General features: G+C 41.8%; 1 protein-coding gene across 1 annotated transcript in view; it reads left to right on the top strand.

Annotated features, from left to right (window-relative positions):
- The window catches only part of tgds (TDP-glucose 4,6-dehydratase), a 64,323-nt gene extending 46,390 nt beyond the window's left edge, over positions 1-17,933 (top strand). Inside the window, exons 10-12 of the mRNA XM_080198145.1 lie at positions 27-85; positions 13,924-14,021; positions 16,994-17,933. Coding sequence (XP_080054271.1) covers positions 27-85; positions 13,924-14,021; positions 16,994-17,088 — 252 coding nt within the window. The 3' untranslated portion in view covers positions 17,089-17,933. The remainder of the gene's footprint in view (positions 1-26; positions 86-13,923; positions 14,022-16,993) is intronic.
- The last annotated feature ends 972 nt before the right edge of the window (positions 17,934-18,905 follow it).

Below are 18,905 nucleotides of genomic sequence, written 5' to 3'. Positions count from 1 at the left end.
CTTTGAACATGAGTTTAAATTTACAGATTAAAGAGACTGCTTCAGAGTCTGAGCTAGAATTTTGGATTGAACACGTCAGTGACAGGTCAGTGTTAGTGTTTGAATACCATGATCTATTACAATGCTTCAGCACTAGTTTTAGCTTCTTATTTACATTGGCGAATGCATGTGAAAAATATTGATTACAAAAATTCTAGTTGCGTTACAAATGTAATTATTTGGAAATTACAGCACCAAAACCGGCTGATCTAATCAATGTGTTAGTATTCCATGATGTGGAGATGCCGGCATTGGACTGGGGTAAACGCTGTAAGAAGTCTCACAACACCAGGTTAAAAGTCCAACAGATTTATTTGGTAGCAAACGCCACTAGCAAAGCCCTGAAAGCTAGTGGTGTTTGCTACCAAATAAACCTGTTGGAGTTTAACCTGGTGTTGTGAGACTTCTTACTTAGTATTCCACACAGACTGTAGTGGAGGATGACGTACACTAAATAAAACATGGGAGGAATAGGTGACATTAGTTAGACTCTCCATCATTGACATTTTTTGAAGATCATGACTGTGTTGTGGACTAATTAATACATTAATTGCTATGAGCAGTCAAAAGCTTAATTATTTTGTCAGCAACTACCAAAATGGTTGTGTGTGTACTGGATGGAATATAGACCAGAAGAGGTTTGTAAAGGAAATAGAGTTCCTGCAAAGTGTACCAGACTTCTTTATAATCTAAAATTTTTAAAACTTCCTTCAGGAGAGTTTTTTTAATTAATTTGTGGGACATGGTAGTTACTGGCTAGCCAGCATTTATTGCCCATCCCTAGTTGCCCTTGAAAATGTGGTGGTAAGCTGCCTTCTTGAAACGCTGCAGTCCATGTGCTGTGGGTTGACTAACAATGCCATTAGGGAAGGAATTCCAGGATTTTAACCCAGTGACTGCGAAGGACTAGCAATATATTTCCAACTCAGGATGGTGAGTGGCTTGGAAGGGAACTTGGAGTGATGTTCCCATGTATCTGCTGCTCTTGTCCTTCCAGATGGAAGTGATCATGGGTTTGGAAGGTGCTGTCTAAGGATCTTTGGTGAAATGCTGCAGTGCGTCTTGTAGATTGTACACATTGTTGCTATTGAGCATCGGTGGTGGTGGAGTGGGTGTTTGTGGATGTGGTGCCAATCAAGTGGGCTGCTTTGTTCTGGATGGTGTCAAACTTCTTAAGTGTTGTTGAAGCTGTATCCACCACCACCACCCCACACACACACACACACACACACACACACACACCCCCCCCCCCCCCCCCACCCCAAATTCCCTTGATACCGATTGAATCCTTGATGCCACACTCGGTGAAATGTGGCTTTGATGTCAAGGGCTGTCACTCTCGCCTCACCTGTGGAATTCAACTCTGACCTCCATGTTTGAACCAAGGCTGCAATGAGGTCAGGAACTGAGTGGCCCTGGTGAATCCCAAACTAGATGTCACCGAGCAAGTTGCTACTGAAGGTGTTGCTTGATAGCACTGTTGACGATCCCTTCCATCATGTTACTGATGATCAAGAGTAGGCTGATGGGGCGGTAATTGGCCAGGTTGGATTTGTCCTGCTTTTTGTGTACAAGACATACTTGGGCAATTTTCCACATTGTCAGGTAGGTGCCAGTGTTATAACTGTATGGAAGAGCTTGGCTAGCGGAGTGGCAACTTCTGAAGCATAGATCTTCAGTACTAATGCCTTTGCAGTATCCAGTGCTGCCAACTGTTTCTTGATATCACATGGAGTGAATCTGTGATACTGGGCACCACTGGAGGAGGCCCAAAATAGAACATCCACTTGGGTCTTCTGGCTGAAGATTGTTACGAGTGCTTCAGTATTATATCTTTTGCAGTGATGTACTGGGCCCCTCCATCACTGAGAATGTGGATATTTGTGAGCCTGCTCCTCCAGTGAGTTGTTTAATAGTCTTTCATGACTGGATGTAGCAGGACTGCCAAGCTTAGATTTGATCTGTTGATTGTGAGATTGCTTAACTCTGAATATAACTTGCTGTTTGATGTGCAAGTAGTCTGGTTTTATAGCTTCACCAGGCTTGACACCTCATTTTTAGGTATGTCTGGTGCTGCTCCTGGTGTGCCCTCCTGCACTCTCCTTTGAACCACAGTTGATCTCCTGGTTTGATGGTAAATGGTGAGGAGGCAATATGCCGGGCCATGAGGTTGCAGATTATGCTTGAGTACAGTTCTGCTGCTTTTGATGGCCCAAAGTGCCTCGTGGATGCCCAGTTTTGAGTTGCTAGATCTTTCGAAGTCTGTCCATTTGGCACAGTGATAGTGTCACACAACAAAATGGAGGTTTTTCTCAATATGAAGACAGGATTTCATCTCCACAAAGACTGTGCCTGGTCACTGTTACTTGTCATGGACCAATGCATCTGCAGCCGGTAGATTGATAAGGATGAGGTCAAGTATGTGGTTCCCTCACCATCTGCCACAGACCCAGTCTAGCAGTTATATCTTTTAGGATCCGACTGACTCAATCAGCCATGCTGCTGCCGAGCCACTCTTAGTGGTGGACGTTGAAATTCCCCACACAAAGTATACTTTGCGCCCTTGGCACCCTCAGTGCTTTCTCCAAGTGTTGTTTAACATGGAGGAACTGATTCATCAGCTGAAGGAGGTTGGTACATGGTAACTAGTAAAAGTATTCCTTGCCCATGTTCAACCTGAAACTATGAGACTTCATAGGGTCCGGAGTCAATGTTGAGGACTCCCAGGGCAACTCCCTCCTGACTGTATACCGCTGTGCTGCCACTTCTGCTGGATCTATCTGGTCAGTGGGACAAGGCACATCCAGGGATGGTCCACCATTGGTGTCTGGGATGTTACCTGTGAGATATGATTCTGTGAAAATGACTGTCAGACAGTTGCTTTAAAGTAAAGTTTATTTATTAGCCACAAGTAAGCTTACATTCGCAATGCAATTTACTGTGAAAATCCCCTAATTACCACACTCTGGCACCTATTTGGTTACATTGAGGGAGAAGTTAGCATGGCCAATTCACCTAACCTACACATCTTTGGACTGTGGGAGGAAACCGGAGCACCCGGAGGAAACCCGTGCAGAACAGGAAAACTCCACACAGACAGTGACCCAATCCGGGAATCAAACCTGGGTCTCGGCGCTGTGAGCCAGCGGTGCTAATCACTGTGCTACCATGCCGTCCTGCTTGACTAACCTATGAGACAGCTCTCCCAATTTCGGCACTGGCCCCCAGATGGCATTACCATCACTGAATTCCCAACTATCGACACCTTAGGAGCTACTATTAGTCAGAAACTTAACTGAAACAGCCACATAAATATTGTATACTCTAATACTGTATAGTGTTGTAACCTAGTACTATAGAGGCTGGAAAATGTTGAGCACTTGCCAACACCAGATCAGCTGCATCACTTCAGTTTTACATGAATTATGGCAGTGAGTGATTAATAATAATAACAAAGAACTATGCAAGTCAAAAAAGAGTTCTAGTGTACAGAGAAGCTTTCATCACTGTGCTCCTGTACTGTGTATCAATACCACAGAGGAATGCCAGAGAAATTACATCAACATGTCATGCTTCATCCCCTGGATTCAGTGGGAGAACTGTCAGCCAAATGCTGATGTCCTTGTAGCCATGCATACACGCATTCAGGCGGAAGTCTTGCAAAATCAATTTCAGTGGACTGGGCACTCTCCATGGCTGAAAATCATCTCCCCCTCCAGGTGCTGTTCTCTCAACTCCAAAAGAACCTAAGTTTTAGGGGTGTACAAAGAAAATGCTTCTGAGAGACTCAAACTTTCTCCTTGTAAATGGCAGCATTAACCTTGATGACTGGGAGAGCGTACTGCCATCCGATCAGAATGGCTACAACCTGTCCATCAAGCTCCATCATACCTCAACTCCCAACATGATAATGATGAGGTAGAATAACAGCACCAAAGGAAAGAAAAGGAAATAAATCCTGCACTGCAAATCTCACTAACTTATGAGACATCCTGTCCCGTGCATCCAAAAATCTTTGGGTCGAAAATCAACCTATTCAGTCAATTGAAGATCCATGACAGAAACTCACAACCTTAAGTAGATGACAAACTTGAATTAAGGGTAGCTGACAACGACAACATTTCTAGTCACCATATTATAAAAAAGATTTACAAGCATACTGCTAAAAATCTATAAAAATATCTAACAAGGAAGGATAAACAAGACTGGATTTCTTTTCTCTTCAGAAGAGAAGACTAAGTGATAATCTAACAGAGATCATTAAGTTATGAAAAGGTTGAGGGAGTAGACATGGAGAAAGCATTTCCCCTTGTGGGGAAGTGCAAAACTGGAGGATATCAATACGAGATAGTCACCGAATAATCAAATTATGTACTCCAAAGATATCTCTTTACCTGGGAAGTAGTTGAGGTGACTAGGACAGATAGATTTAAGGGGAGGTTAGATGTGCACGGAAAGGAGAAATGAATAGAGGGCTATGCTAATAGATATAGATAAGGAAAGCTGGGAGGAGGGTCAAATGAAATACAAATATAGCAAGGACTGGGGGCAAATAGTGTTGTATATTCTATGTAATTCTTTGTAAACTTTTGAGGACACAAACTTGGAGGTGATTTGATCAGGATTTATAAAATAATGATTGTGTTACATTGCTTTTACATAGACCAGTTTTTTAACTAAATAGGTTAAGAATAGTATACTGTGTAACAAGCTGGTGGCTCATGTAGTGAACATTCCTTCAAAAGTTGCGCCCATGTCTGACTGGGCGAAGATCATCTTTTACAAGAGAACAAAGACAGAATTGGCTGAAGTGAACTGGAAAAATAGGTTAAAGGGTAAGGTGATCAAGAAGGAATAGCAGACATTTAAGGAGATATTTCAACTCTCAGCAAAGATATTTCATTGAGAAATAACAATTAGAATCAGAGAGATTTATAGCTTGGAAACAGGCCCATAAGCCCAATTTGTCCATGTCATCCTTTATTTACCACTAAGCTGGTCCAAATTGCCCACATTTTGCTCATATCCCCCTGGACCCATCTTACCCATGTAACTATCCAAATGCTTTGTAAAAGACAAAATTGTACCCATGTATGAGGATGCACATTCTGTTGCTAATAAAGGAAATTAAGAACGATACAGAAACATAGAAAATAAGCCATTCAGCCCTTTGTCCCAGCTCCACCACTCATTATGATTAAGGCTAATCGTCTAACTCAGTAGCCTGATCTCGCCTTCTCCTCTGTATCCTTTGATCCCCTTTACCTCAAGTACTACTACTGTAACTGCTTCTTGAAAGCATTCAGTGTTTTGGCCTCAACAACTTTGTGATGGCAAATTCTATAGGCTGACTACTTTCTGGGTGAAGAAGTTTCTCCTCATCTCTGTCTTAATCTGTCTACCCTGTATCCTCAGACTGTGATCAGTGGTTCTGGGTGCCCCCAACCATCAGGAACATCCTTCTTGCATCTACCTTCTCTAGTCCTGTTAGAATTTTATAGGCTTCTGTGAGATTCCCCCTCATTCTTTAAGCTGCAGCAAATATAATCCTAATCAACTCAATCTCTCCTCATATGCAAAACCACCATCCCAAGAATCAGTCCAGTAAACCTACCCTGCACTTCCTCGAGAGGTAAGAACATCCTTTCTAAGATAAGGACACCAAAACTGTACACAGCATTCCAGATGTGGCCTCGCTAAGGGTCTTTGCAATTGCATCAAGGCATCCCTGCTCCTGTACTCAAATCATCTCACTGTGAGGACCAACGTACGATTTGGCTTTTTTACTGCCTGCTGCACCTGCATACCTACCTTCTGTGACTGGTATACAAGAACATCCAGGTCTTGATGTATGTTCCTCTCTTCCAATTCATCACCTTAATCTGCCTCCCCGTTTTTGCTGCCAAAGTGGATAACCTCACGTTTATTCAAATTATTCTGCATCTGCCAATCATTTGCCCAATCACTGAACTTATCTAAACCACACTGAATGAAGGAGCAGCGGTCCTAAAGCTCATGATTGCAAATAAACCTGTTAGACTTTAACCTGGTGTTGTGAGACTCCTTACTATATAAAAAAGAAAAGATTAACAGCAGTGAGTGTTTGCCCCCTGGAAGATAATACTAAGGAAATAATAATGGGAATCAAGAAAATGGCAGGAAATTTGAACAAGTATTTTCTAACTGTCTTTGCAGTCGAAGACACAAGAAAGCCACCTCTGATTGTTGAAGAGCAAAGGGATAAAAGGGAGGAAGGAACTTAAAGCAATCACGGACACTAGAGAAGAAGTACCTGGAAAATTAGTCGGACTAAGGGCTGACAAGTCCCCTAGACCTCATGATTAGCATCTTTGGAACTTGAAGAAAGTGGCTATAGAGTTAGTGGATGCATTAATTGTAACCTTCCAAAATCCCCTAGACTCTGGGAGTGTCCCAGTAGATTGGGAAGCTGCAAATGCAACACCACTATTCAAAAAATGAGGAAAGCAGATGTGAGTCAGTTAGTCTAACATCTGCCATCTGGGAAACCATAATGAGGAGGAAGTAGCAGGGTAATTGCTACAACTGTTCCTGGCCACATCTGGAGTATTGTACAGAGTTTTGGTCTCCTTACCTAAGGAGGGATATACTTCCATCGGAAGCAGTTCACAGAAGGTTCACTTGGCTCCTGGGATGAAAAGGTTTTCTTATGAGGAAAAATTGAGCAGTTTGAGCTGGTACTCATTGAAGTTTGGAGGAATGTGAGATGATCGTTTTGAAACATAAGATGCTGAAGAGGTTTCACAACATAGATGCTATCTTAGAATTGCTTACCTGATGGTTGATTAAGCTTTGCAACTCTTAACCTCAGAGAGCAATGGAGGTTGGGCCATTGAATCTATTCAAGGCTGATTTAGACAGATAATAAGTCAACCAAGGAATTGAGGGTTGTGGCAAAAGGACAAGAAAGTGGAGTTAAGGCCACAATTAGATCAACCATGATCTTATTAAATAGTGAAACAGGTTTGATGGGCCTGCTATTTCTTATATTAAAATTGGGTATCTGATTATGTTAATCAGTCCAGCGTGGTCTTGGGATCTAGTGAGAACATTTGAAGTGTTTTTCCTAATTGGCCTGTTTTTCCTTCCACTAGAGTTAATGGGCAGGATTTTATGGCCTTGTTTGACCCAACACTAGAAAACCCTCACCTGCTCTGATTCCAATTTGTGAGGGGAGAGAAGGGTGTAGAATTTCATAAAAATTGTAGGAAATTAGAAATGTACAGTTTTTCTGCAAAACAAAAAGACCGGAATGTGTGGTATGGTGGAGGGCAGGAGTGATTAAATGATAAAGGTGAAATGGTGCAGGTCAGGTAGAATTAAATATATTGAAATACAAGAGGAGGTGTAATTTATAACAGCAGAATACCAGAGAAGAGAAGCATGAAAACTCTGAGGAAGAGTAACCTCCCAGAGGTTATGAATTGTACAAAAGGCAGTTAGACTCCAAAGGGAGATTTTTCCCATCCCACATTGGATGGGATATGGACCATGCAAAGCTATGTTGACCTTGGGTGTGATTTTCAGGCTTTTGGGCGATCGCGGCTGGAAAGTCCCACCCCAGAGTTGCAGGCCTTTTCTTTCATTTCCTTTATATAATTGATTTTCATTGGCTTTCCCCATGCTCCTTATATAATCTTTTCCATTTTTCCAAAATGTTCTTTAGTCCAACACCTGTTAGGCAAAAAACATCCAGAATTTCCAGTCTGGATCGTAAGCGATCATAACTATTTCTTTTACTGAGTTGCTCTGGCTCACTAGTTGAATTGTTATTCTTGCCCCCCTTCCCTCAACAGCCAAATGTAAGAGAATCTCTATATGTTCTAACCTTCTGATTTGCTCCAGAGTTGCTCCCCACTCTAGAGTCAACTTGAAGAGTATAACCAACAGCCTCCTTAAATTTCAGTCCTTGCTCCCTTCCACCTCACCAAGGAATAACTAGAAGATCTTTATATCTCACCAAGACCTACACTATGCATGCAGCTACCTCTGCTACATCCTACATTTTCCCTAACTCTTAGGTTCCAGAAAACCCCATCCCTCACCAAATCTAACTCTTAAACGCTTGACTGTCTTCATTTGGCTCAGCACTATCTTTCTTGCCTCCATTTAGAAGGTTCACATCCAAATCCCGAGATTTAAGCATCTGATCTAAACTGACACCACACTGGGGCATGTTGCATTGTTGGAGGTGCCTTTCAGATGACTCATTAAATTGAGGCCCCATCATTCTGATCAGGATATATTAAATCACATGGCACTGTTTAAAGAATGGGGCAATTCTGCTCGCCAAAATTATTCCTCAGCCAACACCACTCAGATTATTTGGTGATTTATTTCATTACTGCACCTTGTTGCAGTTATTTGCCTAAATATAACAGTGACCACATTGCAGATGTACATTATTGCGGAAGAGTTGATATAGTTGGGATGGCAATGATACGCACCTCATGCAGGATGTAAAATCTCAGGGAGGATTCCGTTGGCCCTGATGTCTGTATCTATGGGAAGTTTTAGTGAGGCAGTCACACCTAAGATGCAGGCAGAGAGTAGCTGGGTGACGACCAGGAAAGGAAGCAAGCAGAGAGTGCAGGAGTACCCTTAGGCCATTCCTCTTGTAAACAGATATACCATTTTGGATACTGTTGGGGGATGACCATTCAGGTGAAAGCAGCAGTAGCCAGATCTGTGGCACTGTGACTGACTCTGGGGCACAGCGGGAAAGGGTAAAGGTAAACTGGACCATAGTGAGAAGAGACTTCATAGTTAGGGGAACAGACAGAAGATTCTGTGGCCGCAACTGGGAGTCCAGGATGGTGTGTTATCTCCTGGGTGCCAAGATCAAGGATATCTCACAGTGGCTGCAGAACATTCTCAAGGGGGAGGGTGAGCTGTCAGAAGTTGTTGTGCACGTTGGCACAAATGAGGTGAATTGAAATAGAGGAAGTCCTGAGGAGTGATTATAGAGAGGAGGAAAAGGGTCAAGAAGCAGGACCTTGAGGGTGGTAATCTCTGGATTACATCCAGTACCACATGCTGGTGAGGGTAAAAATAGGGGAATATGGCAGATGAATGCATGGCTAAAGAATTGGTGCAGGGGACAGGGATTCAGATTCTTGGATCATTGCGATCTTTTCTGGAGCAGAGGTGACCTGTTTTAAGAGTGACGAGTTGCATCTGAACTGGAGGGGGCCAATATCCTGAGGGAACAGATTTGCTGCAAGGGAAGGTTTAAGCTAGATTGGCATGGGGGTAGGATCCTCAGCAGCAGGGAAACGAATGAGGGGCTGAAAGGAGATGCAGTACTCAGCAAAGGCAAGCTGAATAGATATGATAGACACAGGAGAATGACATGGAATGGGAAAAACCTGTTTGATCTATTTCATCCATTTCAATGTGAGAAAGCTGAAGGGAAGGCTGAAGAACTCAGGGTGTGGATAGGTACGTGGGACTGAGGTATTAGAGCCATAACTGAAACATGGCTAAGGGAGGGACAGGACTGGCAGCTTCATGTTCCAGGGTACAGGTGTTTAGGTGAGGCAGAGCTGGAGGAAGAAGAGGAGGTGGAGTTGCATTTTTGATTAAGGGGAACATCACGGCAATAGAGATGAAATAACCGAGGGATCATCCAATGAGCCTTTGTGGGTGGAACTAATGAATAAGAAGGAATGGTGGCCTTATTGGGGTTGTACTGTTGGCCCCCAAATAGTTAATGGGAATTAGAAGAACAAATATTCAGGGAAACTAGGGAGACTTGCAGGAGTATTGGACTAATAATAGAGGATTTTAATTTTCCTAACAGAGACTGGGACTGCCATAGTATTAAGGGCTTAGATGAGATGGAATTTGTTAAGCACATTCAAGAAACCTTCCTCGGGCAGTAGGGGCAGGGTCCTACTCGGGAAAGGGTAAAACTTGACCTACTCTTAAGAAATAAGGCAGGCCAAGTGACTGAGGTGACGGTGGACAACCATTTTCGGACCAATGACCATAGTTCTAATAATATTAAAATAGTTATGGAAAGGGACAAAACTAATCCACAGGTGCGAGTTCTATGTGAGCAACATGCAGGAAAATGGAAGTAAATCCTATTGGTTTTTTCAATGTGATTTCCAGAATGAATCTCTGACGCACTGCATCACAGAGTGCCATAGCAGGATTCACTCTGAAAATCTGGGGGAGAGGCCTATTCCCGCTCAAGAGGCTGGTAGCATAGCGCTGAGTAGGCCACTGCGAATTCACCGATCTGTCAGCATAAAGATTAGTGCATGCACAGTGGCCCCGCATTGCTGGCCTCCAGATCATTGACCAGCCCTGATCGCTGGCCTCCTGGACCTCTGTGGACCAACCCTGATCTCCCTGATTTCGCACCCCCCCCCCCCCATTGCCTGGATGGCCAGCCCCAATCACCTTGCCCTTGGGTCATGCCAGTCTGGCACTGCCCAGGGGTAACCCCCCCCCCCACGCCACCCACCCCTCCCCTTTCCTCCCTCCCTCCCCCAGCCTCCTTTGGACCCTGAATGACCTGTCTTCCCTCCAGCAGGGTCGGGCCACCTGTTCCCATTAATGGGGAGCAGGAGTAAATCCAGTTGGTGGGAACCACTCCTGGCGGGGTGGAGATGGTAGCGGGCCCGGAAACTTCAATCCTGGGCCCACTCGTGAAATGCAAAGAGCAATTTCTATATTGTAATCAACTCTGTGCTGATTTCTGGCATGGAGCTGATTATGGCGGAAATCTTAGTCTTGGAGACTAGCAGTGGCCGTGATACCCAACAGGAAGCCTGCAAAATGGGCCCCAGCGTAGTGCGCTTTGAGAATCACCCCGTGCTGTTACCTCCCAGCATAATCCAATCCCTCCCTAATCCAATCGTGACTCTTCAATCCCAAGTTTGTGTAAATGTTAACCTCTGCAGAATGTCTGCCTTTGCCCTAACCTGCCCTCATCTGCTAAAACATGCCTTTGTTTAGATTTGACTGCTCTGAACCTTTCTAGGTGATCTCCTATCTTCTAACTTAAAGTTTACAAATCCAAATCTTTACTGACCTTTTACTATCCTACCCTGCATCTAATTCTGCCCACCCATCAGTCCTCCCTTTCCTGTTCGAACTGCACCCTCTCCCAGATTGCGTCTTGAATTTAAAATGCTTATTAATGTCTTCACTGCCTCCATGACCTCATTCCATCCTACCTTCTTCAGCAATACATTCCTCACTCAGCACACCATTCCCTTGTCTTTTGTGCACTTGGGTCACTTTTATACTACCATTAATGGCAGAATCCTCAGCTGCATGCAACCTATTTTGTGGAAATCAGTCCCTAAACTGCTCTACCTTTCCAATTCTCTCTCGTAACGTAATTCCTCAAAACTTATCTCTTCACCCAAGAATCACCCATCCTACTTTACTGTGGCTCTAGCTCTATTTTTTGTTTTGTGTCAGAACCTTGATTTGTTAATATTATAAACATTCTACAAATGGAGGTTGCAGTGTGAAGTAGGGAAAAAGTGAATGCATTTTGTACCTGAATGGAAAGGGTTAATGGATTTTGTACCTAAAATATGTCACAAACATAATCCTTCCTCATGGCTGATCTCCTTTAGCTTATACTGCTCCTGGCATTAATATAAGTTATTTGTCCATGTCTTACGTGCTTTAACACTCATTTTTATAAAGGCAGATAGTTTAATATGGCTGTTATTTTGTAGACATGCAAATCTTACCTATTTCTGCTAGTTGGACATCGTTACACAGATGGTAGTTTACGATACCGGCTTTTGACAGCTGCTGATGGCAGATCGCAACACTGGCTTTTCACCGGAAGAGTCCTGCTGGGACAGCCGCGATCGCACAAATAACTTCAAAGACAGGGATGCCGGTACTGCTACAAAAGGGTTTTGAAACGTGACAGATTAAGCTTGTGTCATGACCGCAGCTGCCAGCTGGACAGTAAATTGTGATTAAATCTGGGGCTGTAATACGACCAAGGAAGGGAGACCCAGAGTTCTGGCTGGAATGGGAAACTTGTGTCGCGATTGACACTAAGACTTACCATGTATGAATACCCACTTGTGTTTTTTCTATGAGACTCTGGAATAAGCCCCAGAGTTTTGAAATAAAAACCACTGTATTTTGACTCACTAACAGTCTCAGAGGTATTATTTTACCTACAACACAGTGGTAACAGTTTCTGCCCATCGTTCAGTTCTAATTATCATGCATTTGATTAGACAGATTGGGATTGAGGTTCTCTGTTTGCACAGATAAAAGCATTCAGAATTAGCTCACCACAATGTTTCTTAGATGAACAAGCATTGCTCTACAAAGTATTTTGCATTTCTGAGGAGGTAGCTGCGATTTTCCATACACAAATAGGCTCATTAAACTATTATCATGATCCATACACAAATTGTGGAACTAGATGCCACACACTGGCTGCAGTTGTAGAAAATGTCTTGTATTAGAACATTGAACATAGAACATTACAACGCAGTACAGACCCTTCGGCCGTCGATGTTGCGCCGACCAGTGGAACCAATCTAATGATCCTCTAACCTAAACTATTCCACTATTATCCATATATCTATCCAATGACCATTTGAATGCCCTTAAAGTTGGCGAGTCCACTACTGCTGCAGGCAGGGCATTCCACGCCCTTACTACCCTCTGAGTAAAGAACATACCTCTGACATCTATCCTATATTTATCACCCCTCAATTTAAAGCTATGTCCCCTCATGTTAGCCAACACCATCTGAGGAAAAAGGCTGTCACTGTCCACCCTATCTAATCCTCTGATCATCTTGTATGCTTCAATTAAGTTACCTCTTAATCTTCTCTCTAACAAAAACAACCTCAAGTCCCTCAGCCTTTCCTCATAAGACCTTCCCACCATACCAGGCAACATCCTGGTAAATCTCCTCTGCACCCTTTCCAATGCTTCCACATCTTTCCTATAATGTGGCGACCAGAACTGTACACAATACTCCAAGTGCAGCCGCACCAGAGTTTTGTACAGCTGCAACATGATCTCATGGCTCCGAAACTCAATCCCTCTACCAATAAAAGCTAACACACCGTATGCCTTCTTAACAACCCTATCAACTTGGGTGCCAACTTTCAGGGATCTATGCACTTGGACACCAAGATCTCTCTGCTCATGCACACTACCAAGAGTCTTTCCATTAGCCCAATATTCTATAATCCTGTTACTCCTTCCAAAGTGAATCACCTCACACTCCATTTGCCACCTCTCAGCCCAGCTCTGCAGCTTATCTATGTCCCTTTGCAAACTGCAACATCCATCCGCACTGTCCACAACTTCTCTGACTTTAGTGTCATCCGCAAATTTACTAACCCATCCTTCTACACCCTCACTTAGGTCATTTATAAAAATGACAAACAGCAGTGGCCCCAAAACAGATCCCTGCAGTACACCACTAGTAACTGAACTCCAGGTTGAACATTTCCCATCAACCACCTTTTTCTTTCAGCTAGCCAATTCCTGATCCAAACACTAAATCACCCTCAATCCCATGCATCCGTACGTTCTGCAGTAGCTTACCATGGGGAACCTTATCAAACGCTTTACTGAAATAATCCAGTTTGTTTGAGTAAAGAGTCTTGGGTAAATCTTTTTACCTTTGTTCAACAGAGTAACAGCAAGAATGCAGATTATATGATTTAATGAGCTATTCTGATTTGTTTCAGGAATGTGACTAAATATAGAATGTTTATTTATTAGTGTCACAATTAGGCTTACATTAACACTGCAATAAAGTTACTGTGAAAATCCCCGAGTTGTACTTCAATCAAACATCCTATTTTGAAATTTATTTTTGTTCCCTAGGCCTTCCAATGATTTGAATTATCCAATGAATTCAAAAAAACTGCACAGACTTGGTTGGAAACCCAAAGTAGCATGGGAGGAAGGAATTAGAAAGACAAGTATGGTTATTCTTTGAAATATTTTTTAACAGCAACATATTTTTACTGAACAGATAACAATTGGAATAATTAAGTTGCCTATTAAATGACTCCAATTGTTTTTTATTTTAGCATCTTGTATGTATTGTTACATTTATCTAATCCATAATTACATGATGGATGTTTTTCTTGATACATATAGAGAAACAGAATATTCTTATTTTCTTTGTTCATGGAATGAATGCATCACAAGCAAGGCCAGTATTCATTGCCCATTCCAAATTGTCCTTGAGAAGATAGTGAGGCATTTTCTTGAACCACTGCAGTCACGTGGTTCAGGTACACCCACTGTTTTCAGGGAGGAAGTTCCCAGCTTTTAACCTGGTGACAGTGAAGGAGCGGTGATGTAGGGCAGAATCTTACCAAAAAATGACAACGTATCAGGATCTGACTGAAATTGATATGTTTCTCTCCAGAGAAACAGGTAGGTTCCTCTCCAAATCTTATGACAGCTTGTCAAGAAAAGAAGGGGGTATGTTTCACATCATCATTTTAAGGGGCAGGGCTGAAATATAACAGCAAAGTTGGATCCACAGAGATTGGGGTGCCCTTTTTAAAATATGAAAAATAACCTTAACCCAATCCCATTATAGAGATATCAGGGACTCCTCCATGTTCCCCTGTCTATGGGCTATACTCAGCTTTGCACCCACGGAGGGATGCCTCAACAGATTCATGTGTAGTGAACCTGTTGAAAACTTCTCCAACGTGATATCACGTTGACAAGGTACAAAAATTTAGTGATGGGGAAGATCTGGCGTAGGGAGTGATTCCCTATGACATTCAAATTTATTTAAATGAATGTAAATCAGGTTCTGTCCCATTACGAGCGTCAGTGAGGAGGCAGCAGAGATCACAGCCTGTGGGCTCAAAATGCTGCAATGGTTCCAAATTGGGATAGTGTGCAAGTTGGAGGGAAACTTGCAGGTGATGGTATCCCTATGCACCTGCTGCTCTGGAATTATTTAATTGGCTAGCCTTGGGATACAAGAAACTAACATTTGTTCTCTGTTTCAATATTTAGATGTTGCAAGTTAGATATTTTTACTGCAGTAATTAAATATAGGGCTTTATCCTACAAATATAATTTGACCATTACAATGATCATTATTGTATAAGTGTTGACATGCATTACATTGCTTTTCTCAATTAAAGAAGTTCCAAAATGCAGTCAGAACTGTAGAAAAATGTGCTGGAAATCTCTCCCGTCATCTTTTGGACTGAGGTTTAAATGTCCATTAATTTTAACTTTGAATAAAATGACCCTTTTGTCAAACTTTTTAAAAATCTAACACTCCATTGACTGATGGTCAACCTGCTTTGAAATAGATGGGAGTTTAAAGAAAAAAAAGTGTGGTGTTTCCATAGAACCCTACAGTGCTGAAAGAGGCCCTTCGGCCCATCGAGTCTGCACCGAACACAGTCCCACCCAGGCCCTACCCCCATATCCCTACGTACTATACCCACTAATCCCTCTAACCTACACATCCCTGGACACTAAGGGGCAATTTCTTAGCACGGCCAATCAACCTAACCTGCACATCTTTGGACTGTGGGAGGAAACCGGAGTACCCAGAGGAAACCCACGCAGACACGAGAAGAATGTGCAAACTCCACACAGACAGTGACCCAAGCCAGGAATCGAACCCAGGACCCTGGAGCTGTGAAGCAGCAGTGCTAACCACTGTGCCACCATGCCGCCCATTGCCCTGTGCCATTTCAGTTTTAATGGGCTCCTTTGTTGCTATTTCCTGTGGTTCTTTTAGATACAGTAAGAAATCTGACAACACCAGGTTTAAATCCAACCGATTTATTTGATAGTAAACTCGCAAGCTTTCGGGGTTTGCCCCTTCGTCAGGTAAGTTCTTTTAGATAGCCAGGGTTATTAAGCATGCTTGACTAAGCATCAAAAACTCCTGAACTATTTATGACAACAGAGGGACAGTGTTCATGTTTTGATAGTTTTAAGAAGTTGAGGTTATGACAGAATTATCTGTCTATGATATTGTAAGTAGATAACCTACTATTTTTATTTGACTGCTTGAGGGGATTTACGTTTTTGAATGGGTTTGACAGTTTTTTTTTCAATGTGAAATGTCTTTGAATCTGGCAGTTATATTTGCTTGTTAGATTTTAATTTTTAAATGTCTTTTTCTGGGATATCCTGAGGTCTGTCCATTATGTACGCCGTATGAATGGCTATGGCAGACATGTGGGGCGGGGAGAAGCAGGGTATGGATGGTATTGCACCATGGGGAGCACGAAGACGTGCATGAGGATTTGAGGGCCGATATTGGTCATTAAAACTGGACCATTGTCCTAGAAAACAGAGGCAGACATTCCAACTTGGCCATCTGCCTGCCTCACACCTGTCTCTGGTGGCAGGGGCCTGATTCATCTTGCCCTGCCTTCCCAGAATTAAAATATGGCTGGCCATTCGATGGATTTTTCAGTTCAGAAAGCTTCCCGACTTAACTTTGCCTTCTGCTCCACAAAAATCTAGACCCACGGATTAGTTCTTAACCAGTTAGTAGTTATTTTTATTTCAGTGTTGACTGAATCCCTGAAATGTACAGCGCAGCTGAAAAAACAAGGAAACGAGTAGCTAAAATGTTCTGGGCTCTATAAAAGTAAAGAGGGAGAGAAAAATATGTCAAAATTGAAGTTCATAATTAATTTCACCCAAAATATACGTTTCAAAAGTAGTTGTAATAAATTTTAATGCGTGTGAGGCGGTTGCTGGATATACTTTCAAGAGCAAAGTTAAAGGAAAACATTTTCAGGTCTCTAAAAACAATCTATTATGATGGCTTAAATTTGTTTTTGCACTTTACTTTCTTGAATAGATAACAACATTCTGCAGTGACATGTATAGTTTTTAAAATTATAGCAATAACTAAACTGTTTCTTTGTTTTTGTTTTTTCACCATTAGTTGAATGGTATCAAGAAAATTTCTACAACTGGCCAAATGCAGAAGAAGCATTAGCTCCTTTTCCACCTTCAGCACTTAATAAAAGTTGCCAGTGATTGTAACTTTACACAAATCACAACAACTCTACCTCATCCAGAACTTCAAGTGGATCTTTTTGTTTGTCACAGAATGGCAATGATATAAATAATGCAGAAAAACTTTTTAATTATTAAATGTGTTTGAAACTTGAAAGGAATTTATTATGGCTAAATATGTAACAAAGGCTTGGCCAAGCTAAATAATGTCCAAAGTAGGTCTTTTTAAAAAATATGCTATTTTAGGAGTAATTTTCTCCAGTGCGATCTAGTATTGGTGGGTCCTTGTATGCAAAATCTTTGTTGCTAATGTTGGTAAGCTTTGTAAAGACACAGTATCCTAATAATTATGGCACCATATTAGCACTCCCAAGATTTCAAATCCTACTGTGGAAAGTGGGAAATCACTTTCATTAAAAATCAATTTAATGATTTGTGTGCTAGCATCAGATAAAATAATCATGAATTGGCTGGATTGTCATACAAAGTAACTGGTTAAATAATATTCTTCAGTGAAGGAAACCTGCCAGCCTTAGTATGTGATTGTGAATGTTCTACACTGTGTGGTTCACTCTTTACTGTCATTTGGAACCAATAGGGAAGGTCAGTAAATGCAGCATTGGCAGTCTTGCCTATTTGGGTAATAAATGCCAGCCTTGTCAACAGTGTTCACATCCTTAGAATGAAATAAAATTTAATATCATATTTTATATTTAAACAAGTAAAGTCTATATTTTTAGTTATAATGTTTTTAGATAGGAATAATATTTATTTTAATATTTAATTCTTCATGTACAGTAGAATGCTTAGTTCATTATCTACTATGTAAATCAATGTACTATTTTGAGCTGTGTTAAACCAGTGATTATCAGAACAATTTAAATAAATTAGTATATTTTTAAGAATCTTTCATATTTTTCAGGTATGTCGGTAGATTTTCCAAGTCCTCACTTATAAAAATTTAGAATCATAGAATCCCTACAATGCAGAAAGAGGCCATTTGACCCATTGAGTCTGCACTGACCACAATCCCTCCCAGCCCCTATCCCTGTAATCCCACATATTTACCCTGCTAGTTCCTCGACACTAAGTGGCAATTTAGATCATAAGACCTAGGAGCAGAATTAGGCCAGTCGGTCCATCGCGTCTGCTCCTCCATTCAACCATGGCTGATACTTTTCTCATCTCCTGCCTTTTGTCCATAATCCCTGATGCCCTTATTAATCAAGAACCTATCTGTCTCTGTCTTAAAGACACTCAATGACATGGCCTTTGCAGCCTTCTGTGGCAAACAATTCTACATATTCACCACTCTGGCTGAAGAAATTCCCCCTCATCTCTGTTTTAAAGGATTGTCCTTTTGGTCTGAGGTTGTGCCCTCTGGTTCTAGTTTCTCCTACTAGTGGAAACATCCTCTCCATGTCCACTCAATCCAGGTCTTGCAATATCCTGTAAGTTTCAATAAGATCCCCCTCATCCCATCCTTCTAAACTCCGAGTACAGACCCAGAGTCCTCAACAGTACCCCATACGACAATTTTTCATTCCAAAGATCATTCTTGTGAGCCTCCTCTGGATCCTTTGCAAGGTCATCACATCCTTCCTTAGATATTATTTGATTTGATTTATTATTGTCACATGTATTAGCCAGTGAGAAGTATTGTTTCTTGTGCATTACATAGACAAAACATATCGTTCATAGAGAAGCAAACAAGAGAGTGCAGGATGTAGTGTTACAGTCATAGCTAGCGCATAGAGAAAGATTAACTTAATGCAAAGTAAGTCCATTCAAAAGTCTGACAGCAGCAGTGAAGAAGCTGTTCGAGTCGGTTGGTATGT

This window comes from Carcharhinus amblyrhynchos, chromosome 10 (genome assembly GCF_965287045.1).
Source record: "Carcharhinus amblyrhynchos chromosome 10, sCarAmb.v2.hapA, whole genome shotgun sequence".
Classification (NCBI taxonomy): domain Eukaryota; kingdom Metazoa; phylum Chordata; class Chondrichthyes; order Carcharhiniformes; family Carcharhinidae; genus Carcharhinus; species Carcharhinus amblyrhynchos.
The sequence above is the reverse complement of the archived record's forward strand: the minus strand, read 5'-3'. Positions and strand labels throughout refer to the sequence as shown.